We start from the raw sequence: 27,246 nt of genomic DNA, 5'->3' as shown, positions 1-27,246 counted from the left end.
TCGAGAGTAGGCTGGGAAGATGTAGAAACAGGGCATTGGTTTGGTGAGTTGATGAGACCAATCTTACTGAAGGTGAGTGCAAGTGACTAAGCACTACCTGTCTGGCAGGAGCAGGTAGCCAATTTGCATGTGTAAATAGCCATTGTGGACAGATTTAGGTTAGCACTGGGATCGTTGTGATAGCAGACAACCCCACACTGGGCCCACAACCCAGCAGGGGTCTGGGGCAGTGGGTTAGTGGCTGGTTGAGGGGTTGGCAAAGTTTTTTTGTTTACCTACCCATCAGAGCTACAGGGGACAATAGGTGTTAGCTGTGGCTGCAGGCCATCCTATGGAGCTGTTTGCCTTCCCCACGGTGACCTGACAACTGTAGCCAATATTTAAAGTAACAAAACATCTCCAGCAGGCACCTCAGCAGAAACCATGCAGAACTATGCATGGTTTCACCCCCCGTCACCAACTGCCCAAGCACATAGTGACAGTACCAGGTCTGCTGTTGCATTCAATGCCTTTTTCAAACTGTAGGTGCACCAGTTGGTTTGCCTCTGGAAGTTGCCAATGGACCTTAATAGGATGGTAGATGTGGAGGGAGATCTCCAGGAAGCTCACATCAGTGAATGAACTGCTAACCAGTGCAAAGCTAGGAGTAGCGCCAACCAGTGATTCTTTTTAGTTGTGTTAAGATTTCACCTATTGAGTTACAATGACATATAGTTCTCAAAAACATTGATAATCTAGTCATTCCTATAATGCAGTGAACAAACATTATCTGTCAGTGTTGGACTGTGAAAGCTTTAAAATTACAAAAGGCACCACCGTTAAAGAAGTTCTACTAATGCCTGATGCCCACTTTTGCAGACATCCCTTCGAGGTCATTGCAGCAACCTAGGGCAGGAACATTGACTGATTTTTTTACCCATCTATGTCAAGGATTGAAGAACAATGTGAGTCACCAATTGGGAGAAAGTGAGCACTGTAGATGCTGGAGAGCCAGAGTCAGAAATTGTGGTGCTGGAAAAGAACCAGCTGAAGAACTTATGCCCGAAACATCGATTCTCCCACTCCTCGGATGCTGCCCAACCCACTGTGCTTTTCCAGCGCCACACTTTATGACTCTGAATTACCAAGTGGTCAATTAATACAGCGCAAAGCAGAATTTCATCCTGGAGTCTTCAACAACAACAACCTGTATTTGTTAAGCATCTTTAATGTAATAAAACATCCTAAGCTATTTACCAGTAACATTATAAAACAAAATATGAAACAAAGTCACACAAGGAAACGTTAAAGCAGATCTTTTGCTGAGAAATAAAAAATTAAAAGAATGTCTTTAAAGGAGAAGAGTAAAGTAGAGAGATTTCAGGAGCGGTTCCTGAATACAGGAGCCAGCCAACTAAAGGCAAGATACATAACGAAGCCAGAATTCGAGTAGCACACGGATGGTTGTAGGACTGGGGAAGATTAGAGATAGAGAAGGGCCTAACCCTAGTGGAACCAAAAATAAGGATGTAAATTTTAAAACTGAGGTGTTCATTAAATGGGAACCAGCGTTGGACAGTGAGCAGGATTTGTTGCAGGTTGAGTTACGGTGAGAGATTGGCCAGGATTATGTGTCTCGTCCAGAGTTCACAAAGGTCTAATTGAAGGATTCAGTAAAAGATTTTGCTGAAACAGGGAGATACTCAGATGATGTTGTGAGACATGGCAGTCTCATTAAGTAGTTGAGTGTTTAGAAGAGAATCAAGTTCCAACTCTAGGGTCAAAAGTGAAAGCTAACCCTGCTGTGGTGGTGGCTAATGCAGCTGCGGGCCTGCATTTTACCAGAGGCAGTAATCACCAAGTCACTGGCCAGGATCTTCATCCAACTGAAGAAGACAACTTCTCCCTCCGCAGCTGCTGGCCAAACCAGAGAGCAACAGCTCAATTGCCAGAAGGGTTTCACTGCATGTGACAGCTGCAAATGAAGCTGATTGATGAAGATGGGGATGCCACAATGCTATGGCACACAATGAAAAGTGAGAGATTTTCTTGAGGAGGCTGAGATCGTGTAACCAGGCTGCTGCAATCGTCTGTGGGGCGGGGTGGGAATAATCATTTCTCCTCTGATGTTGGGATGGCCATTGCCACGAGATTGGAGAATTTACCTGGTGATGTTGTCAAATGGCAGCACCATCCTGACCAACATTGATGAAAATGCCAGAGGAGAAGGCAATTTCTTTGATTTAGACAAATAATTGGGTCAGTGACCATAATTCTATTAGTTTAAAAATAGTGATGAAAAACGATAGGCATGCTCTAAAAGCTAAAATTATAAATTAGAGGAAGGCCAATTTTGATGGTATTAGGCAAGAACTTTCAAAAATTGATCGGGGGCGGATATTTGTAGGTAAAGGGACAGCTAGGAAGTGGGAAGCCTTCAAAAGTGAGATAACCAGAGTCCAGAGACAGTATACTCCTGTTATGGCGAAAGGCAAGGCTGGTAGGTGTGGGAAATGCTGGGTTAATAGAGAAATTGAGGTTTTGAATCAGAAAAAGAAGGAATCATATGCCAAGTATAATCAACAGAGATCGAGTAAATCCCTACAAAAGTATAAAGGCAGTAGGAGTATACTTGATAGGGAAATCAGGAGGGAAAAAAAGGGACATGAGATAGCTTTGGCAAATAGAGTTAAGGAGAGTCCAAAGGGGTTTGACAAATACATTAAGGATAAAAGGGAAAGGATAGGTTCCCTTAAAGATCAAGAGAAAGTGAGGACTGCAGATGCTGGAGATCAGAGTCGAAAGTGTGGTACTGCAGCATCCAAGGAGGAGGAGAATCGATGTTTTGGGCGTAAGCCCTGCTTTGCTTTTCCTCTCCTGTTTCTTGGATGCTGCCTGACCTGTTGTGCTTTTCCCTCCTGTTTCTCGGATGCTGCCTGACCTAGTGCTTTTCCAGCACCACACTTTTGCCCCTTAAAGATCAGCAAGGCCACCTATGTGTGGAACTGCAAGAGATGAAGGAGATACTAAACAACAACTTTACAACAGTGTTTACTGTGGAGAAGGATATGGAAGATATAGAACATGGGAAAATAAATAGCAATATCTTGAAATGTGTCCATATTACAGAGGTGAAGGTGCCTGATGGCTTGAAATGTGTAAAAATGAATAAATCTCTGGTACCTGATCAGGTGTACTTGAGAACTCTGTGGGCAGTTAGGGAAGTGATTGCTGGGGCCCTTGCTGAGATACTTTGATCATTGAAAGCCACAAGTGAGCTCTGAAAGACTGGAGGTTGGTTAACGTGGTGCCATTATTTTAAAAAGGTGGTAAGGAAAAGCCAGGGAACTTTAGACCGGTGAGCATGATGTCAGTGGTGGGCAAGTTGTTGGAGGGAATCCTGAGTGATAGGGTTTACATGTGTTTGGAAAGGCAAAGACTGATTAGGGATAGTCACAAGCTTTGTGTGTAGGAAATTGTTTCTCACTAACTTAACTGAGTTTTTGAAGAAGTAACAAAGAGGATTGATGAGTGCAAAGCAGTGGACATGATCTATATAGACTTCAATAAGGCGTTCGACAAGGTTTCTCATGGGAGACTGGTTAGCAAGGTTAGATCACATAAAATACAGGGAAAACTAGCCATTTGGATATAGAACTGGCTCGATGGTAGAAGACAAAGGGTGGTGGTGGAGAGTTGCTTTTCAGACTGGAGACCTATGACCAGTGAAGTGCATGCAATTCTGATTTCCTTCCTGTGGGAAGAATGTTGAGAAACTTGAAAAGGTGCAGAAAAGATTTACAAGGATGTTGCCAGGATTGGAGGGTTTGCGCTATTGGGAGAGGCTGAATAGGCTGGGGCTGTTTTCAGATTGGAGGCCTATGACCAGTGGTGTGCCACAAGAAGCAGTGCTGGGTCCACTGCTTTTGATCGTTTATATAAATTATTTGGATGTGAACATAGGAGGTATGGTTAGTAAGTTTGCAGATGACACCAAAATAGGAGATATATTGGACAGTGGAGAAGGTTACCTCAGATTACAACTGGATCTGACCAGATGAGCCAATGGGCCGAGAAGAGGCGGATGGAGTTTATTGTAGATAAATGTGAGATGCTGCATTTTGGAATGGCAAATCAGGGTATGGCTTACACACTTAATGGTAAGATCCTGGGGAGTATAGTTGAACAAAGAGACCTTGGAGTGTAGATTCATAGTTCCTTGAAAGTGGTGTTGAGGGTAGATAGGATAGTGAAGAGGGTGTTTGGTCATAGCATTGAATATAGGAGTTGGGAGATCATGTTACAGCTGTACAGAACATTGATTAGGCCACTTTTGGAATACTGCATGCAATTCTAGTCTCCTCTCCTGTATGAAGGATGTTGAGAAACCTGAAAAGGTCAGAAAAGTTTTACAAAGACGCTGCCAGGGTTGGAGGGTTTGAGCTATAGGGAGAGGCAGAATAGGCTGGGGCTATTTTCCATGGAACATTGGAGGTTGAGGGGTGACCTTATAGGTTTATAAAATCATAAGGGGCATGGATAGGCTAAATTGACAAGGTTTTTTCCCCGAGGTGGGGGAGTCCAAAACTAGTAACCATAGGTTTAAGGGGAAAGATTTAAAAGGGACCCAAGAGGCAACATTTTCACATAGAGGGTGGTGTGTGCATTGAATGAGCTGCCAGAGGAAGTGGTGGCGGCTGGTACAATTACAGCCTTAAAGGCATCTGGATGGATATATGAATAAGAAGGGTTGAGATGGATGTGAGCCAAATGCTGGCAAATGGGACTAGATTTATTTCAGATATCTGGTTGGTATGGACAAGTTGGACCGAAGGGTCTGCTTCCATGCTGTATACCTCTATGACTCTCTGACACTAATTGCCTCCTTTGGCTTTTCCAGATCAGGTTGCTGCATTTTATTGTGTAGAATGTGATGTACATCCTGCTCAATGTCCTCATCCTTCTCTTTGGAAGACTGCTGCTGCTGCTGTCACAACTTGTCAGGCTCTGTTAAATACCCTTTACCTACTCTCAATATGAAGAGCACAGCGTGGCTGGTGTCAGTAGTGCACTGTATCTAGATTGAACTCTAAGGGTCCCAGCCCAAGTCAAGCATCAAAACCTCACCTTTCGGAGATCCGTTGTCTGCTCCATTATGGTCAAAGAATGGGCTGCACTGAACTGACACTCTGCCTCAATCAGAGTCTTGTATGATGGAGTCATCAGCCATGGTCACAAAGGTAGCCCTTGTCCTTCAGTTACCATCCTTGTAAGGCATTTGGACCCTTGAACTACAAATTTCTCAAAGATGCAAGTCCCCGGGAACCTGTTCAGAATTCTAACGTGTGGTATCAATCATCACAGGTGACTTGCGCATTGATAGGATGGAATCCTTTTTTATTGATGCTGTAACATAGCCTCACAATGCAACATTTATACATTCTATAGCACCCTGCACCTATGTTGCCAGAACTTACTGCCCAGGCTGTAGCACTGACCTCATTACAGAGAAATTAGATGAAGTGATGAGATCTGGTACAAATGGCATTGGTAACAGTCTTGATACATTTATGTGTGGATAATTGAGAGATTCCATATAGGTATCTTGGAGTTCTGTGTAAAAAGCAATGCATAAAAGTTCAATGCAACTATTACCTTGATAACCACTGGGATAGGATAGCTACTCAGGTCCTGTTTCAGCAGATGGTATAGTTCCACGACAGTGTCCTGGACAACCACAGTCTGCATCAAAACTGAGCCTCGCCCATCCAGAGGAAATGGTATCGGAGACAAAAGACTCTCACCCTCCTTTACCCCCTGCACACCCTGAACGGACCTTCAATTGATGCCTCTTCATGTGGAGGCTGCTTGGCATTCGCTGGAGATTGTTGACAGTCCTGGGCTTACTGGAGCATCTGTTCATCTTTCAGTCCTCTGCATTTTGTTGCTTCACCACAATGGTGACAGTAACCCCTGCTGTGATTGGATTCATCAGACACGCTAGCGATGACCCACTGTAAGGAATGTAAGAAACAGAACAGGTCCTTAGTAATGTGAGCAATCAGCATTCACATCACTCACAACTGACAGTTTATATCCTCTTCCGCACAATGGGACATGCAGCACTCTGACAAGGAGCACCTTGGAATGCCTTAAAGTGCTGCTTTGACATAGCTTATTCTAAAGAAGGCACCACCAGTCACACAAAGATACAGTATGAGATTTTAAGTTCTACATGAGTACTGAAGCCTTCTCCTCCCAGCCTCACATCACCCAAGAAAGGCAGCATTGCATACAAGAGCATGTTGCAGAATATTGATGGCTCTAGGTGAGAGGACATCAGTTCTGCATCATGGTGCAGCCTGTGAAATCTCACAATTTCTTTGTGCTTTGTGACCCACAGGTACCACTTTTAAAGTCACCTGTGATGATTTCTGCTTCACAGAGATGACTGCTTTCAATCTGCAATGACAAATGACATGGTCAAGATTACGTATGACCAGCATTTGCACCCCATATGCTTGGACACTGCATGTATTTCACATGCACGATGCTATGATTAAGGTAACTTCAGCCCACAAGTGTTTTACTGATGCAATTGCCCCTTGAAGAGCCTCCCATCACTCAAATATGGAGTCCACAACAACAGATTCCACCCCCACTCCGGATAAGGTCTTAGTAATTTTCCGTTTGTACCTCACTCTTAGGAGTCAAGTGCATATGGAAGGCCTCCACCCATTCCTCCTAAAAATCCTCCATGGTCCACGGTGGCAAAGTGGTTAGCACTGCTCCCTCACAGTGCCAGAGACCCGGATTCAATTCCCACCTTGGCAATTGTCTGTATAGAGTTTACACATTCTCCCCGTGTCTGCGTGGGTTTCCTCCGGGTGTTCCGGTTTCCTCCCACAGTCCAAAAATGTGCAGATTAGGTGAATTGGCCATGCTAAATTGCCCATAGTGTTAGGTGAAGGGGTAAATGTAGGGGAATGGGTCTGGGTGGGTTGCTTTTCAGAGGGTCGGTGTGGACTTGTTGGGCCAAAAGGCCTGTTTCCACACTGTAAGTAATCTAATCTAACTGGCACCTTTAGGCTGCCCATCACCACTGGTCTTCCCCCACATGTCCTGACACGCCACCTGCAATTACGACTATAATTCTTATCTAAACCTCCAGATCCCATTCCTACAGTTTAGTCCTGCCTACCATTGTACTCTACAGGTCCCCACTGAGGCTACAGCGGTGGTGACCTCCAATAACACAGTCCTCCCATGAACGACTGTCCCCTTTTTATGGAGAAATAAAGGGAATTCAATGTGGGAGGGAGCCAAGGGGCCCTCCCATTTATCTCTCAGCCCCTTTGGGCACATACCCTTGCCTCCCCCCAACACATTCCTGATGAAAACATTGACTCTCCTGCTCCTGCTGCCTGGCCTGCTATGCTTTTCCAGCACTACACTTTTTGACTTCTCCCTTTATATGTTGAATTTCTGCTCTTCACAATTCCCAGCCCTTTGTATCTTAGGTTGCTGCTTCCAAACTCCAGCACCTTAAATTCCCCAATCCCAACCACACAGCATTCTTGTAAAATTCTAATACCCATTATTAGCATCAGATAATAAATATTGTCCTATATTTCCAGCTAGGATCATTAATATTGCAAGCAATAACACTCTCATGCAGCATTAGTTTATGAAGAGATCAGATCGCCGCTCTTAATTAAACCAGAAAGCAAATATTTTATGTTAATAGCATTGTGCAATATTACTACTTTGACAGACAAAGAATCCCCAGAGGTATTTATATTGCCTCAGCAGTAACACACATCCTGGTGACTGCCTCATCCCTCATTAACGTGTAAAATATGTACCAAGTGACAGCAAATTAATATTTGGGGACAAAATTCAATGCTTGTAACCTAGAAAAAGAAAACCTTCTAAGTTTTCTTTTATATATTTAATATAATAACCACAATAATGAATCAGACATGAAATAACATCCTTATTTCATACAACAGCTGAAATTGGATCACCTTTCTCACAGGGCAGAAAGATTAAGTAACTCCTAAGCAACAACGTGGAATGATTGAATAACATAGGTCTTCACTGTTAGTGAGAAGCATTGGAGCTATCAGGTGGCTTTGGGCAAAACAACCTTTAAGAGACCAGAAGATAAAGACTGAATTGTTCACAATTGTATCTCTGCTTTTCTAATTAGCAAGTCTGAAGATCCTGCTGAATGATGCTTCTCGCTATAGAATTATTTCCATTCTCTGTCATGCCATGTAACTTTATCACAATGTTTCAATACCTCAGGAATCTCATGAGAGCACAGAATGGGTTAACAGGTCAGAAGACAAATCAGACACAACTTAAGTCTATGGAAAAGACTCTGGAAAATCTTGTGAGATGTAATGCAGATTCCTGATTCACTGTAATTTACACACTCCTGGCAATTTCACTGCACAAAGTCTGCTTGCAATAAATTTTCATAAGCATCAAAAAGTAATGAACTCCAGCTATGATTCTACCCTCTGTTCACGAGATAATTTTCAAAGACCAAGACCAGCTAGCCCATCACATCAGCATTCAGAATGGCCTTAAAAGTCACGTCCTCTAAACTTTTATTTGATTTGATCTATTAATGTGGCATGTACCAAAATACAATGAAAAGTATTGTTTTGCGTGCTATATAGGCAAATCATTCCTTACAAAAGTATCTCAGAATAATAGAACAGAATGCAAAAGATATTGTTGCAGCTACAGAGAAGATGCAGAGAAAGATCAACTCTATGCAAAAGGCCCATGCCAAAGTCTGATAACAGTAGGGAAGAAGCTGTTCTTGAAATTGTTGGTATGTGTTTCCCAACTTCTGTATCATCTGCCTGATGCAAGAGGGTGGAAGAGTGTAGCTGGGGTGGAAGGAGTCGTTGATTATGTTGACTGCTTTCCCAAGGCAGAGAGACGTGTGAACAGAGACAATGGATGGAAGCCGAGCTGATTCCAGGGATTTCACTCGCCATTTTACAACCAGATTTTCAAGCAAGAGCTATCTCACAACAGTCACAGCAAGTAATAAATGCTGCTACTAATCTTCAGGCAGCTTTGTGGTTTTCTTGGTGGTCTTTTAAACAAAAATTCAGGATTTTTTTCAAGATTTTCAAGAATTCCACAAGACAGCCTGAAGTCAGAAGCAGCTGCACAAGCAACTATCCATGAAACAGACCTGAAAGACTAGATTTGTTTGAAAAAAATCAGAACTGACTGTCAGCTTTATTTTCATTATTGTTAATGTTGGTTTTTCAGACCTGAAAATTTGGCTGCTCAGTGTGGCCAATGATGTGAATGACAATATCCCCAGGCCCGCCCAAGCCTGAATCCCAGAGTTTTGCAAATTGTCGAGCACTTCTACCAGCACTGGCTTTACTAAAATTAAAAATCACTATCGGCCTTCCAGTTCACAAGCATTAAATGGCACAGTGTAGTTATATTAGAATGGCACATACAAACTAAAGTTGCTGCAAATATTTAAGACAAATAATTACAAGTTTAATACCTTTTTGACCATGCAGTGAGTGCTAATGACTGCCAAATAATGGATCTGGGTTATTGATATTGGAACTTATAAAAATATCAAAATTAAAACTTTTATAATTTTTGTCTGCTTCTGCCCATTTATCATTTTCTGTAAATCCATGTCTTTCTTTCACTCTCTTTTTCACATTTCTCTACCCTACTTGACATTACATTTACCCCCTTTAGTTTGCTCTCTTTCTCAGTCTTGCCTCTCATTATTTCCTTATCTCATAGTTTTAGAAGAGTTGCAAATGGTGCTGAACATTGTGCAGCTATGAGTGAACATGCCCACTTCTGACTTTATGGTGGAGAGAAGGTCATTAGTTAGGCCATGTCACTATTTTCCCTGCTACAGCAAAGTCTGGCCACAGTGTAGAAAGTTAATGAATGTTGATTGGAATCAATACAAAGAATTGATTGTGTTCAATGATACACGGAGATCATTCACGTAGAGAAGCTGCTGACTGCAATAGCAAAGTGTACCTGAGGAAACCAATTAGTTAACAAAAGCCATGAATAAATGGACCATTGCCGACAGAATAGACAGAGCAATTTGGAATCAGATAGCTACAAAAAGGAACCAAAGTCTCTATCATACTAATTAAAAGTAAATAGTACAAGGCAAGCACAATATTGCAACCCACTTTTGATTTCAGCTGACACCCTTAAGTCAACTTTGTTGTATCTGATATCATCTGGAATCTGAAAGTAAATTAGATTTTAGTCATTCTCAATCAAGCCTCAGAAGTGGAGAAGAGGAAGCAAGCAGATGCAATGTACCATATCTAATAAGATAATCCAGAGAAATAAGGGAACCATGGCATCTCTCAAGGTTATTGATAGAATTGACTGAGTTCATGCAACCAACAGAAAGAGATGTTACTCCCATAATTCCTGATATTAGTTCCTTTATTTGATCGTCACTAGTTTATCGTTGCTAAAATGTATTTATCCCCTTGGAAATCTCCTCTATATTCCATTTAGCAAAGAAAAGCACAATGTCCTAAATGAACTTGTCAGTACTGCAAGTTCAAAACTATTTTTCAGGATCCTCAATACATTTAAAATGAGTGACTGCCACACAAGAACAAGAATCCATTCACTCTGAGCAAGCAACAGAATATCAGAAAGGACAAATGTTGATATAGGTTGATGTGCTTTTCAGAATGTTCCAAGGCTGGTGTCATATAATGCTTGGCTGTTGAATTCTTCACACTTTACTTCTCTAGAAAGCTTCAAGACTAGAAGTCAAAGGCAGAGGGCAGTGAAATTACAGGTATTCAGTAGGAGCAACAGACAGTGAAGTAAAGCCAGATTACCTAACATTATAACATAGGAACAGGATTATACCATTCATCCTCTCAAACCTGTTCTGCCATTGTATGTCATGACTGATCATCTACACAATGTTGTATACTCACACTATCCTCATGTCCCTTAACGTCATTAGTCTCTAGAAATATATCAAGCTCTCTCTTGAATTTACTTAATGACTGAGCTTCCACATCCTCTAGGATAGGGAATGTCAAAGATTCCAATGTCAAAGGGGAAAGTGGGAGTGACTACCCTTGACATTAAGGTAATATTTGGTTCATTATTTTGTCTTGGAGTCCTAGCAACCTTGAAAGCAATGAAATCAGCAATAAAACCTTCACTGGTTTAAGTCCTACCTAGCACAAGGGAAGATGGTTGTTGTTGAAGGTTAATCATCTCAATTCCTACAGGAATTCCTCAGGGGAGTGTCCATGACCCAACCTTCATCAGCTGCTTCATCTATGACCTTCCATCCATCAAATGCCCAGAGACAGGGATGTTCATTTATGATTGCACAATGTTTAGAAACATCTGAGAAACTGAACCAAACCAGGTCTATGTGCAGCAAGATCCAAACAATATCCAGATGTGAATTGATTAGTGGTAAGTAACATTCATGCCATACAATTTGGCAGGCAATGGCTATCACTAACAGGACAGAATCTAACCATTTCCACATGAAATTCAATACCATTACCACAATTAGATCCCTCACCATCAACATTCTGGGTATTTACTATTGTCCAGAAACTGAACTGGACTAGCTAACATAAATAGTGTGGCTACAAGAACCTGTCGGAGGCTGCAAATTCTGCTATGAGTAACTCCCTTTCTGACTGTGCAAAGCTTGTCCACCATCTACAAGGCACAAATCAGGATAGAATACTCGCTATTTGCCTGAATGAGTTCAGCTCCAACAACACAGGAAGCTTGACACTATCCAGGACAAAGCAGCATGCGTGTTTAGGGTACCACTCCAACACCTTGAGCATCCACTTCCTCCTTCAAATATGCACAGTGGCTGACTGTTTTCCATAATAAAGATGCATTGATGCTGCTTGGGAAACCTACTTTGACCGTGTCTTCCAAACTTACTGCCTGTATCACTTAATGACAGCATATAGTGCAAAACATTAATATCTACAAGTATATTCCAATCATACATTATCCTAACTTGGAAATATCACTGTTTCTTCAGTATTGCTTGCTCTGTATCCCAAAATTTCCTTCCTAATAGAATGGTATGTGAGTTAGACTGCAACAGTTCAAAAAGTTTTTTTCACCATCAACTTCTCTAGAAGAATGCAGTGTGAGCAATAAATGCTCGACTTTGCCAAAAAAGTTCAAGTGAATGAAAGAACGAAGCACCAGCAGCTAAAGCAACATCTGCAGCAGAGAGAAGGCTGTGATTGAAGCTTTATCAAGACATCTTTTCAGAAGATATGTCACCACTTGTCAAAGCATGCTTCTTGTATTGCAGTGCCTGTATTAAATCTAAAATGCATTTGTCTTAAACTTCCATTACTGCTTGAATGGTCATTGACCGAAAATACAAGCCAAATAATCACTGATGTACAAAGTATCAAATTCATCTTCATATAACTACATGACAAATCTTCCCAAAAATAGGTGAAAAACCACATAAAATTTAACATAAACATGGAAGGACCCTGATGACTTTCCTATTTTCCTAATGCTTAGTCCATCAGTCTATGTAAGTGCCAATGAAAAGTGAAGGTTTTGAAACATTAATATATGCTTGAAATAACAATGGGCCTGTTGATATGGAAATGGCCTTTAATGTGGTGGAGGAGGGGTAGTGGCCCATTGGTGAGCCAGCTCAGGGTTCAGGACTCTCTCAGTTATATCTTTTACCCTTTTTATTCTTAAACTATTCAAAATGGTGCTGGATTGTGGTGACTGTTGAAGCATTTCACTGTATTTTACTGTCTTATTCACTGTAGAGTGCAAGTGACAATAAATAAATCATTCATTCATTCTATCTATCACTGCAGCAAAATTGTGAGAATTATTATTTCCTCTTGGTTCATCCACAACCTGTTCTGCTCTATTTCTCCCAAATAGGAAGTGCTGTAGTACTCTCAGTTTTGTCCCTGCCAATGAGCCAAAAACTCTAAGTTCAAGTCCCACTTGGGACTTGATGTCCTATGGTGGTGTGTTCACAATGTGACCAAACAGGTGGAATTTCAACTTGTAAATCTTGCTACCATCTGTCAATGACAGGCAGTAAAAGCAGGAGGTATTCTGAAATAAAAGTAGTGTTGCAGATGCTGTAGACCTGAAATGAACACAGAAAATCCTGGTAAACTCAAAATGTTTGACAGCATGTGTAAAAAGAGAAAAAAGTTAACATTTTGAGTGCAATATTCATCTTCTGTGCAGTTTCAGAGATAGGAATCAAAAAGTGAACTCTTGTTCCTTCTCCGCAGATGCTGTCTGTTTTTGTTATGGCAGATGTCCTGGTCAGGAGGTTGGTCAGTTCAGTTGATTGGATATCTAGTTTGTGATGCAGAGTGATGCCAACAGTGAGGCTTCAATTCCTGCACTGGCTGAGGTTATCATGAAGGGCTGTCCTTCTCAACCTCTCCCTTCGCCTGAGATGTGATGACCTTCCAGTCATCTCTCTTTCTTTCTTTGTCTCTCTCTCTCTCTCTCTCTCTATGGTCCATTTGAAGGATGGTGACTTCACCTTTACCCTTACCATTCTGGTCACCTGTGTGCTGGAAAGTAAATTGATGCTTCTCCCATCACTATCCAGAGCTCCAGATTACAATTAGCATGTAAAAGTCTGTGATGCCACAGCAACCAAGACTACTTGGCACCATGGTTGGTCCATTTGACTAGAAGGCTGGTATGAATCTGATTGGTATCAACAATCTGTCGTTGGACCTGCAACCTCTCCCTGCCTGTGCTGGAGAACAGGGGGCTGTATGCCAGACAGTGAACTGAAGAAAAACATTGTCTGAATATATCCATTGTGCTGCCAACCTGAGGGAAAGCAACTTTATCAGGCTAATCTGCAGTTGTACCATCTGAACACCAAACAGGATTATGGAACATTGTAATTGCTGTAAAATCAGACTATGTTTTCATTAAAATCCCTCAAATCCTTAACAAGGATACATTGACTGTATTAAAATGCTGCTGTTAACTGGCAAGGTCAGCATTTATTCCCCAGCCCTAATTATTCTTGAGAAGTTGATGGTGAGTTGGCTTCTTGAACTGTTAACTATTGCTGTCTGCAGGCTATCGGTACAGAGTTCCAAGATCTTAGCCCATGCACGTCTTTGTGTGTGTGTGTCTGTCTGTTTGTGTGTGCCTGTATCTGTCTGTCTGTGTGTGCCTGTGTGTGTCTGTCTATGTGTAATGTGAAGAAGCCTTGGCTATGAAACATCCTGTGACTGTATGCCAGAAATGGAAGAAAGTACTGCCAAAGTGGTGATTGCATTGCCAATCGGGCAGCCTGTTTTGAATAGGGTGATATCAGAAATGGACATGGTCGCATTCAGTACGAATAGTGAAACACAACTAATGGAAGAAGGAGATCACATGAAATCCACATTTGGTATGGTAGCAGAACTCAGCATGAGTAAACTCAAAGCTGAAACATTTCCAACTATCTTCATCCTGAAGTTCTGGGCAGATAATCCATCTTGGACTCCTTCTACACTCTTAAGCCATTCTGCAGCAAGTCTGATTCACTCAAGTGGTGTCATGAAGTCGTTATTCACACTTGTCATGGCACTGGGTCTGGAAACATTGTGATGAACTTAGCTCTAAAATTTCACATGCCCCTAGTCAAGTGGTTCTTGCCAAGTAAAACACTTGGATCCACTTAACAATGGAGAAAATTGCTGACCTTTGTTCCACCCACAGAAAACAGGACCAGTCAGCTCCGGCCTATTGGTCTATTTTATCAGCAAAATGATGATGAAATTATGTCATCAGTTATGCCATCAAATGATACCTATTTAATATGATAGAAATATAACAACTGGGACTCAAAGTTTGGACAAAAGGGGAAAGACCTGTAAGAAAACTGGAACATGGGACCTGAAGCAATGCATAGTCGAGTGTTTAAACACTGAAGACAAGCAGCATTGATGTCTCCTCAAAAGTATCAGGAGTCACACCTCTTTATGTTGATGGGTCCCTTACCTTTATGATTAAACAAGGTTTATTCATAGCAAATCAATTAGAACGACTTTAATGAATTTGTTTGGACATACCATCAAGCCAGGTGGAAGTTGAACCCACGCCGTCTGACCCAGAAACAGGGACACTATTACTGTGACACAAGAGCCTGCCAATTGATTATAAAATTATACTTAATCTATTAATTACTGAACTTAGATTTCTGTGCCAAATTTAATGGGCAAATAATATGTAAATACCACAACTTCAAAAAACCAACAGGCAGTGCAAGGCTGAGATGCCATTTTTAAGAAACTATGGTGATCAACTTGTGATGATGCAGTGTAAGAGTGTTGCTATTGTAAGACTGTATCTATTTCTTTCCAGATAGCTGGCTGATTTTCACATTAATAATGACATCTGTGTTAATGTTCCATTTTTTCACCAAGGGAGAGAGAGACTGCCTAAAAATGTCAAACCAAGATTCAAACATCACCTCATGAACTAATAAAGTGGATCATTAAAGTGAATCCAGAAACAGATTATAATGGAATTATAAACTGGATTATTCATTCTGCACTTAATAAAGAAAGACAAATAAAAAGATAGTTACCAGTTATAATGGTTCCATTTAGGTAAATGTTTGCAGTGGAGTCTCTTAAAGAACAGCCACAACTTTTAAAATAACCCATTAATAATCGCAAACATTTTTAATGAAAATGCTGTAAGTGAAATGATGCAGTTGATATTGAGCTATATGGGAAAGTGGACTATTCTAAGAGACCAGACATATCCAGAAATCTGCAGATGCTGGTAACACAAATTATACAGAAAAATATACTAATTACTGAGAACAAATGAGTGTCACAAAGGCACTACATAACAGAATATATGGAACACCAGAAACAGAGTCAGAGAATAAAAGAATACAGTTTTGACTTTCCTTGATTTCTCCCCTTTTGCTCCTCCTGCAGGTCAATTAGGAACAAGGAAAATAATGCTATTATAAAGTGACTTTGGTGTTATCAGATCACAATTTTCTTTTGAAGTGCAGTCACTATTGCTCTCAAAGCACTGGAAAAACTCTGTTAAACAAGTAATATTCGGGGTGGGGTGCATGGACAGGCCAGAGAGAGTTAAGAATCAAAAGCATGCACAGTGATCAGAGAGGGAAAATGAAAGCTAAGAACGTGCATAATTGTGTGAAGGCCTGGGACCCAAAAGCTTACTCAGTGGTGTAGGTTTACAAGTTATACGGCTTAAAGATCGCCCAGTAAGGGGAGTTGTTAAATGGGTAGGAGTGTGTTCAGAGGTTGTTTCTAACTCGGAAGAAATGTGGGAAATTTCATTAAAATGCTGTGTGTGGCATTGTGTTATAGAGTGGTCAGTATTCTGTTGAGAATCCGGTAACCTCAACATGATTCAGAGTCTTAGCAACAAATTTCCTCAACACTTTGAAGCGGCTTTCAAGAAGGCATTGGTTGATTATTTGGATCAAAATAATGTGCAAATGTATGAAGATAAAGCAAGAGACTCATAGTAAATAATTAGACTGTTTTATTGAGCTGGTGCAGGCAGGGATGGGGATGCAGGGCCGAATGGCCTCCTCTTGTGTTTTAACACTTCTTTGATTCTATGATCAAGTCATACTTCTTCATGTTTGCTAGTTGAGCATAAAGTAACATAATGCTTGATTCCCTTATTCCCAATTTGCGATATTGTATTGTACTTACAAAGCATTTATATCTGTAATGTCTTTAGAATATTGAGACAATTCAACATTGTAGTGTTTGGTTGAAGATTTCTGACAATAACTAAAATTATCAAGAAAAAAACAAAAATTGTCAACAAATATTATGACAAGTTTAAATACTTGGTGCCCATAGGTGATTATGTCATAAATGGATTTATTGACATTTCCTGTCATACCAGCACCTGCCTCATGATCATCCCTATTACAGCCTATCCCACCCTTCCTGTGCCAACCCTAACTCTTTATTGCTTTCATCCTGCTCTTGCCATTCACTTGTTTCCTATTATTCCCAACCTCATAGAAAATATGTCTCTGTCCAGGATAGCTTTATTTGTAGTAAAAACACAGTGTTAAAGAAATCTTTCATTGGAAAACAAGTCATATTGGACTGCAGCATTTTATGTTTTTATTTGAAAGTTCCAGCATCCACAATACTTTGCTTTTCTTAGTTTTACTGTAGCTTTACATTGCACTGTTTTTGGTTCTCCACCAAATACTGACAATTCTACATTGAACTTCACTTCAATTATCTGTCTATGTGGTTCTATGTGGCACTGCCCATCAACAGAGGCATCCCTCAATTTGACAAATCAGGGTAGAGAAACATAAGGTGAGATCATTATAGATTAATCAAAACCAATTTAATGTACAGGGCTAAAGTAAGGACTACAGATGCTGGAGATCAGAGTCAAGAGTGTGGTTTTGGAAAAGCGCAGCAGGTCAGACAGCATCTGAGGAGCAGGAGAATCGATGTTTTGGGCATAAGCCCTTCCTGATGCTTGCCCCCCGGATCTGCCTGACCTGCTGTGCATTTCCAGCACCAGTGTAATGTACACTCTAAATACAAGTGTAACTAATTTCTCCAAGCTTTATTTTTTTTAATCTTTAAATAGTTGCCAATGAATGTTAAATAATTAAGAAGCAAATTAGTGCCTTGAAAGGTGTGAGTTTATGCTTGTCTTCTTACTTTAGTTAAATGTTGTACGTAGCCAGACAAATGCTTCCCAACAAATATGGAAAAACAATAAGCCATTCAATCTGGCCTTCACCACAGCTACACTCAACCTAGTACATGATTTTCTGACTAACACCATGGAACATCTGTAAGCAATTGGGATTACCAACTGTCAACATAATTTTTAATGGTGTTTGATCCAGAGAAGCTATTTGCAGGACTGAGGGGGAGAATGTAGCAAAATATAAATCAGGTGCAGTTAACAATCTGAAATAAATAAAATTTAATTAATTGGAATTAAGTACATCTGAGACTATTTTAATGAATTAAAATCAAAATATCTACAAAGATAAAAGAAAATATAAATTAATCATAAATATATTCACAAAACTTTAAATAGAAGTGTAGTTTTATTGAAACAGAATGAATCCATTGGTATCATCACATTGGTCCTTTTATACAGGCCACCTTATTATTCTTAAGGTGTGATCTAAATAATTAGAGATGTTAACAATATATTTAACATTTCAATTAAATAATTCCTATTCCAATTGCTTGGAGCAGGTTTTAGCTCGAGCATTTTAAGACAATGTAGATTATCTGTAAACAAACATTACTTTGTGTTTATCCAAGCTCAATTCAAAAGAGGTAAATAATTTAACATTTCACAACCAGCTAACATTCAAATAAAGATCTCAAAGGCAATTTGGAATGGGCAATAAATGCTGATCCAGCCAGTGGTACCCACATCCCATAACATGATAAATATTTTTTAAAATCCAAGGACTTCCAGACCTGTATTGACGGTAAATTTGAAGTACAGAGCATTTTAATTTCATTCATTCTTTGAGATAGGTTGAGCATTTTTATTCAATCTTCGTTTGTGTCTGAGAAAGCAGTCAAGAATTGTCATAATCCATGTGGTGAAGGCTTGCACAATGTTCTCTTACAGAAAGTTCCAGAATTTTAATCCAGGAATAATGAACTATATGTTCAGAAGATGTGAGCATGCACCAACTTGGCTCAATGAAGGAGCAATTATAAAGTTCTCTTGAAACTTGACTCTTAAACCAGAGTTTTTCATATAACAAGTTTTGCTGTTTGGAAATTAGGTTTTTTTATGACATGATCTTTTCAATCTCAGGGAAACAAAGTTATTCCTCAAATGTTATTGAGGCCATTAGATATAAATTTGATATTTCAACTCCAGAGAAAACAGTTCCCAATTAGATTTTCATTTACTACAATTATAAACAAATCACAGCCTTTTTTTTTCTAGATTTGTATTTGTACTCTTAGGGCTGTTTTTGCAGATGGACAGCTTTATGCGACTTGTGCCTAGATTGAGAAGATTTAATTCTGTTAAAATTTTTATTAAATAAATATCAGGAATTTTGCACTTGGAGAACATTTGCAATAATTAGACTGCAGATCTTTTGTGACTCTCTGCTAGTTGGTGCAAATATTCATGTGGAAAGAATTACTCTGATCATCATGTGTGGCATCTTCCTACTTATGTTCTTCACTCTGGTCAGCACTTTTCATGAAAACATAAATACATTCATTCTTGAATCCATGCTTCGAGGGAAGCTGTACGTCCATGGTGTTCCCACGCAGCCTTTTACTTCTCAGTGGTGAAGATTGTGAGTTTCAGAGCTGAGACCAAGGAAGCTTTAATAAGTTGTTGCTGTGGATCCTGTAGGCTGTACATATTGCAGTCATGGTAGACACGAAGCAGAGGAATGAACATTTAAAGTAGAATAAAGGTACCGATCAAGTGGAATATTTTGTCTTCAGTTCTGCCGAGATTCCTGAGTTTTGATCTACCTCCAACTGTCTAGTCATGTAAAAAATATTTCCTCAAATTCTTCATGCATTGTAGATGGTTGAGAGACTTAACACAGATAGGGAAACCATTGGCTTAACAATATCTACTCTCTTACCTGCATGTATGTGACTAGTGCAAGTGAATTTCTTGTCAAAGGCAAGCCTCTGGGATATTGATAGTTGAGAACTTTATGGTGTTAATGCAATTGCATGTCGAGGATGCAAAGTTAGCTCTCTCTTATCAAAGAAGGTCATTGTCTCTAGATGTTGCAAGTCCAAGTTGGATGTTGTCAACATCCAACTATCTGAAAGCACAAATGCTCTCATTTCCTGAAAAGGTGCAAATCAAGCTGGATAATGGGCAATGCCAACACCATCCCTGCTTATGTCCTATGTCATTGGCTGAACCCAGCAGAGTTTGTGGCACAGTCACAGTTGGCAGTGAGGCAGAGTTCAATACTGACTTTGGACTCCATGAAATTTCATGGTGTCAGGTCAAACATGGTGAGAAACCTCCTGCTAATTACAATGTATTGTAAGTGATTATCAGCAGCAGCATAATTGTATTCCAACATAATGAAAGATCAGCATTTCCCACACAAGGATGTCAGGAGCAGAACCTGACATACTTAAAAATGTGCCAACAACGTGCTGAAGGCACAGCACAAACAGCATAAGAAGGAAGTGATAGACAGAGCTAAGTGATTTCACAACAATTGAATCAGACCTAAGGTTTGAAGTCCTGCCACCCAGTTGTGAATGGCGGTCAACAATTAAACAATTCACTGGAGGAGGAGATTCCACAAACATCCCCATCCCCAATGATGGGGGAGCCCAACACATCAGTGCAAAAGAGAAGGCTGAATAATTTGCAACAATACATTGGTGACAGTGACGATAACTGCCACACATTTACCATAGCCATGGAGAGGGAAACAAGCAGGTACTATGGGAAAATATTTAATTGCGACAAGGAAATTATGATGCTATCAGACAGGATTTGGGAAGTACAAATTGGGAGCACTTCTGGCTTTATGTTGATGGGAGGACAATTGTTGAAGGCTGTTAAGGTTGGAAACTGCACTGAGAAGTTTGTGGAACAATCTCCTAAGATTCATTGGCCTCCAACAATCACATCAGCCACTGGGGAATTCTCTCCTGTTCCTCCTGAATTTGTTACTAATGACAACTGCTTGAAGCTGCACTCAGTTGAATGCTGTGTTACTTTACTGATGTATAACAATGCAACATGAACTAAAGGCAAGTTAAAGTTAACATAACCCTACAGGACAACAAGGCTGCTATCTCATTAGAGAGAGATGGTTGGTGATGGTTTAACCTGAAGGTCACAATGCTTAAGGCAAAGGGATAAGTTGAGAAGGAGCCTCAGCCAGTACAGAACTCGAACTCATACTGTTGGCATCATACTTAATTGCAAACCAGCCATTGAGCCAACATGAGCTAACTGGCCCCTTAACTTATAAAGAAAGATATGCTTTTCTATACTATGTGCTTTCTCCCTGCCTGAATGCTTGCAGCTGCTGAAAAATCTCAATTCCACAAGCTTCAGGCAATGAACAGGTTCTAATATTTTTCAAAACTGATTGAAAAAGTATTCTAAAGGTCAATCTGATACAAATAAATGTACATACATGAGATAAATTGATCAATATGGATTAACATCAATTAATAATATCGTGATGAAATCTGTTGTGATTTGTAAGGTTGATGTATCATTGTACATTGAGCAAATGCAGTATTCTGCAAACTATTGACACCTGCAAGAGTTGAGGATAAAATAGATACGCTATACTAATCTTTATACTCTAATCTTTTCTCAGTCTGAGAGAGTCACAAAGTCATAGAGATGTACAGCATAGAAACAGACCGTTCGGTCCAACTCATCCATGCTGACCACATAACCTAAATTAATCTAGTCTCATTTGCCAGTATTTGACCCATAACCCTCTAAACGCTTCCTTTTCATATACCCATCCAGATGCATTTTAAATGTTAGCCATGATGTGCAAGTGCCAGTGTTGGACTGGGGTGGGCAAAGTTAAAAATCTCCCAACACCAGGTTATTGTCCAACAGATTTATTTTGAAATATTAGCTTTCAGAGCGCTGCTCCTTCATCAGGTAGCTGTCATCAAGTAGCTTCATCAGACAGCTACCTGCTGAAGGAGCAGTGCTGCAAAAGCTAGTACTTCCAAATAAACCCATTGGACTATAACCTGATTTTGCATGATTTTTAACTTTTAAATATTGTAATTGTACCAGCCCCCACCGCTTCTTCTGGCAGCTCATTTCATACATGCACCACACTCTGTGTGAAAATGTTGCCCCTTAAGTCCTTTTTAAATCTTTCTCCTTTCATACTAAACCAATGCCCTCTTGTTTTGGACTCACCTAACCATGGAAAAGACCTTATCTATTTACCCTATCCATGTCCCTAATGATTTTATAAACCTCTATAAGGTCACCCCTCAGCTTCCAGGGAAAACTGCCCCAGCCTGTTTAGCCTCTCCCTATAGCTCAAAACCTCCAACCCTGGCATCATCCTTGCAAATCTTTTTTGAACCCTTTCAAGTTTCACAACATTCTTCCAATAGGAGGGAGACCAGAATTGCACACAAGTGGCCTAAGTATTGTTCTGTACGACCACAATGTGACCTCCCAACTCCTATACTCCATGCTCTGACCAATAAAGGAAAGCTACTAAATGCCTTCTTCACTATCCTATCTTAACTGAGACTCTACTTTTATGGAATTATGAACCTGCACTCCAAGGTCTCTTTGTGCAGCAACATTTCCCAGGACCTTACCATTAACTGTATAAGTACTGCCCTGATCTGCCTTTCCAAAATGTAGCACCTCACATTTATCTAAATCTGCCACTCCTCAGTCCATTGGCCCATTTGATCAAGAACCCGTTGGACTGTAAAGTAACTTCTTTGCTGTCCAATACACCTCCAAGTTTGGTGTCATCTCATCACCTCCTATGTTCACATCCAAATCATTTATATATATGACAAAAAACAGTGGATCCAGCACTGATCCTTGTGGCACACCACTGGTCGCAGGTCTCCAGTCTGAAAAACAACCCTTCACCAGCACCCTCTGTCTTCTATCTTTGGGACAGACTGTATCCAAATGCTAGTTCTCCCTGAAGTTCATGAGATCTAACCATGCTAACCAGACTACCATGAGGAACCTTGTCAAACACCTTACTGAAGTCCATATAGATCATGTCCACCACTCTGCCCTCATCAATCCTCTTCATTACTTCTTCAAAAAACTCAATCAAGTTTGTGAGCAATGATTTTCCACACACAAAGTCATGTTGACTATCCCTAATCAATCCTTGCCTTTCCAAATACATGTAAACCCTGTCCCTCAGGATTCCCTCCAACAACTTGCCCACCAGCAATGTCAGGCTCACCAATCTATAATTCTCTGACTTTTCCTTACCATCTTTCTTAAATAGTGGCACCACATTAGCCAACCCCCAGTCTTCTGGCATCTCACTTGTGACAATCAATGACCCAAATATCTCAGCAAGGGCCCAGCAATCACTTCCCTAGCTTCTCACAGAGTTCTAGGGTACACCTGATCAGACCATGGGGATCCATCCACCTTAGTGCATTTTAAGCTATCTAGCACCTCCTCCTGTTTCCTGTCAAGGATGTTGATATCATTTGAACTCCCCAGGTTAGGTTATTATTTTTAATCATTGTTAGACCTCCATTTATGTCTATTTGAAAATATTTCTTATATTCTATCAATCAGAACATGTTCAATTTCTTTACCTTAATCTTGGAACTGGCTAGATGGACTTCAGTGGTCTTCTAACTGATTATGCTGTGAATTAGTAGTTGTACAATCAATTTTAATATGAGATGTATATGTTATCAGTAAGGTCTCCATTTGTTATCATCCCTGACTACCTTGAATTTATTGGTTTTCTCAGTCATCTAGAAGGCAAGTCAGAGTCAACTACATTGTTGTATATCTGAAATCACATGTAGGCCAGACCAAGCAAGGATTATAAGTTTCTTTCACTAAGATAACATTTGTTACATTAAACATTAGTGGTTTATTAGTCCAGTGATGTTACCACTATGCCACCACTTAATACTATCTACTTCTAGTTGCAATTTTTACAATAGTTCCCTAAAATGATTTTGTTGAGGTTGTGTTACTAACCCTGACCATTCTTCCTGCTTGCATGCCAAGCAGTAGCGCAAATCAGGGTGGATTTTCAGCATATGGGTGATTAATTGCGTGAATCAATTCGTGCAATGCTTGTCTGTGTGCCTGTATCTGTGTGAGCTGCAGAATGCATTGTTGAATAATTATTGAAATATGATTGATACAGTGCAATTGAGAGCTGGTTGCTTGAAGCATTGATTCTTAATAAAGAGGTTAAAATTCTCATTGATAGCTTAGTGAGTCTTGACTTATACTAAAAACAATTTGTAGAATTTGAGAACCTACAGAAGTATAGTTAGCATATCCTTATTAATGAGCAATAAGCTAGGAACAGAGCACAATCACTTCATTTAGATTGTTAAACATCTGTATTATACGTAATAGGTCTACTTTATATCCGTAATTAGCTTCCTGTGAGTAATGCCTAATTTGGGATCTTATGAACAAATAACAGGATATTACCATTCATTTTTGTAAGATGTTGAACTATGGTTTTTAATTATTTGATTTGATTTTCTCATCATTATGAAAGCATTTTGAAAATTTTGTCTGAATTATGATATTCTCATTCTCAAAAGGTTTTGCGGGTAGCACCTGGATTTATGCATTAAAGAAAAACATTCCTTGAAACTTTAAAAGGCATTCTATAAACTCTTCAGAAATAGTATTATGGCAACCAAATTTCTTAAAACAAGGAGTTTTTCCACTTTATCAAATGTGCTTTGAACATTATTGAGCACAATTTTGATAACATATTTGAAGCAAACTTTATTATGTCACTTCAACTTCCACCTATCACATTGCCAATGTTGATTTATTTCAATATTAAGTTTTAGTTTTAAGCTGTTCTCTGCAATGTAAGAAATTATATAAAGACAATGCAACTGGATCTGTATTAAATCTGTCTATTATTCTTCTTTTTGCAGATAAAGAATCACGACTGGGCATAAAGATAGAACAGCCTAAAGTTGTCTCATACCGAGGCAGCAATGCCACTCTGCCCTGTAAGTTCTATTACAAGCCTGTGCCTGTGCGTGCAGTTCAAACTCCTCTTAAAGTCAGGATCAAGTGGACCAAACTCACCTCTGATTACCTCAAGGAAATTGATGTATTTGTTTCATTGGGAAATAACTGGAAAAGTTTTGGAAACTACCAGGGAAGAGTTTTTCTAGAAAATGAGAATGATGCCTCCATAACAATAACAGATTTAACATTGGAGGACTACGGGAACTACAAATGTGAAATAATTGAAGGATTGGACGATGTCAGTGGGACTATTCTGCTGGATCTGCAAGGTATACATATATGTTTCAGTTTATGTGCAAAATAAGTAGTCATCTAATAACCATGGTAGAGAATATTTCTTGAAAAACGTTGTGGTCATGTTGTGTTCATTCAGGTGAATCATCTTATTTCAAAGCACTGCAGCACCCAATATTAAGCTACTGTTACTGCAATAGCCATTCCTCTCGCATTTTTGGATGAAATTGTCAATTTTGTTGAGAGGTCTGCTGATATTAGGCTCATTCTTTGGTCTCACCAATAGTGTAATCTCAGTATGCCCATACAGCCAGCAGGCAAACGAGGCTCCATCAGCTGGGCTGGTCTTGAACCCAGATGTTGATCCCACCACCCACTGGCTCCCATTGATTTCAATATTTGTATAGCTCCTTTATACCATACTCATCCAAATGTTGCCTTGAGATCAAGGGCAGTCAGAATGACCTAACATCTAGAGTCTCCTCTTTAGTTTGTTACAAAGTTGATTACTATGCAGAATAAAACCATTCAGCCACCATGTCTGCATTTGCTCTCTAAATATGTTAACCTGGTGCCAATCTCTTTTCTTTTCTGTCTAACCCCACACTTTGTTTCCAATGAGATAATCATCTAGCCCCCTCTTGAATGCATCAATTGAACCTGCCATCCAGGTACTGTATTCCAGCTCCAAACTACTCAGTCTGTGAACATGTTTCTCATTTTCTTCTTTTGTACAACATTGTAAAACTGTGCCCATTGGTGCTCGACCCTTTAACAAGTGAGAACAGTTTCTCCATATCCACTCTGTCCAGATCCCTCATGCCTTTGGAAACTTCTGTCAAATCTTCGCTTCACCTTCTTCTCTCCAAGGGAAACAGCCCCAACTCCTGTAGTCTTTCCCAGTAAGTGTGTGCCTCAACCCTGCAGCCATTCTTGGAAACCTCTTTTGCATTCTCTCCAATGCATTCACACCCTTCCTATAGTGTGACATCCAGAACTGCCTGCAAAACTCCAACTCAGGTCTAAATTGTTTATGTTGTATATATTTGACCAAGGTTTTAATGAGCCCTGAAGCTAAGTAGCCCTGATGCAACCCAAAATGAGCATCAGTGATCAGATACTTTTGTCAGACATTTTAATTGCTCTGATCCACTTACCTTTCACTTCTATGTTGTTAATTTATGCCTCCAGTCCATCAAATATTTTAGTTGTCATTTAGTAATCTGGTTTTATTTTTATTTGAACTATGTACTTTTTTCATTCTTTTCGTTTTCTTACCACATGGCACAATTATGGCACAATTAATTCGTAAAATTTAGGGCTCGGTTGGATATTTCGAGAAACTACCATTTGATTTCCCATGTTATATGAGGGGCTTTCTAAGCATTCCATCTTTTTTTTTTAAATGTGACATTTGACATAATTGTCATGGTGATCTGATTTTCACTACGGAGAGGAATTCTATCACGATTTTATTGCTCCACCTTACAATGAAAACTAGCAACTGATGGCCATCCCATTGATTTTATGATGTACTATTAATAAATATGCTGCAACTTATTTTTTTAAATCTATTATATTCAAGGAAAGAAAGTTACAAAATAAATTCCACATTCTGATTAAAGAAGGAATGACTACAGACATGTGCTCACATAAATTTGCAAGTAGCTATTTTACATAAAATAATTGAGCAGTGTATAACCTGGTGAAATTAAGCTCTAAAAGACACAGTAGAGACCTATCAGAGAATTTATCCTTAAGCCATAGTTTTTCATTTCTGCCTCAAAATAGGAATAGAATTTATATTAGAAAAAATTTATTGCAATACCACAACTGTAATTAAAAAGGAAATACTGAGGAAAAGGAACCCAGCAAATTAGTCAGTATGTATGGAGAAGTTAATGTTTCAGATCTGTAATCTTTCAGCAAAACTAAGAAATGTTAGTGGTGTAATAGATTTTGGACATGGGAGTGGTTAGGATAAGGGACGGATGACAAGAAAGATTGAAGTACATATGGCTTAGTACTCCAGGACTACAGGGATTAATGATGGAGCTGAAAATGTTTTGCTGGAAAAGTGCAGCAGGTCGGGCAGCATCCAAGGAGCAGGAGAATTGACGTTTCGGGCATGAGCCCTTCTTCAGGAATGAGGAAAGTGTGTCCAGCAGGCTAAGATAAAAGGTAGGGAGGAGGGACTTGAGGGAGGGGCTTGGGAAATGC

The 27,246-nt window shown here is 39.8% G+C and overlaps 1 protein-coding gene across 4 annotated transcripts in view; it reads left to right on the top strand.

The window, feature by feature from the left end:
- The window catches only part of LOC122559186 (hyaluronan and proteoglycan link protein 1-like), a 125,208-nt gene that overhangs the window by 62,219 nt on the left and 35,743 nt on the right, over positions 1 to 27,246 (top strand). For all 4 annotated transcript variants that reach the window (XM_043708575.1, XM_043708586.1, XM_043708581.1 and 1 more), the window contains exon 3: positions 24,693 to 25,061. In XM_043708575.1, coding sequence (XP_043564510.1) covers positions 24,693 to 25,061 — 369 coding nt within the window. The remainder of the gene's footprint in view (positions 1 to 24,692; positions 25,062 to 27,246) is intronic.

The sequence above is a fragment of the Chiloscyllium plagiosum genome, chromosome 2 (genome assembly GCF_004010195.1).
Source record: "Chiloscyllium plagiosum isolate BGI_BamShark_2017 chromosome 2, ASM401019v2, whole genome shotgun sequence".
Taxonomy (NCBI): Eukaryota; Metazoa; Chordata; class Chondrichthyes; order Orectolobiformes; family Hemiscylliidae; genus Chiloscyllium; species Chiloscyllium plagiosum.
Note: the sequence above shows the minus strand (reverse complement) of the source record. Positions and strands in the feature narration are given on the sequence as shown.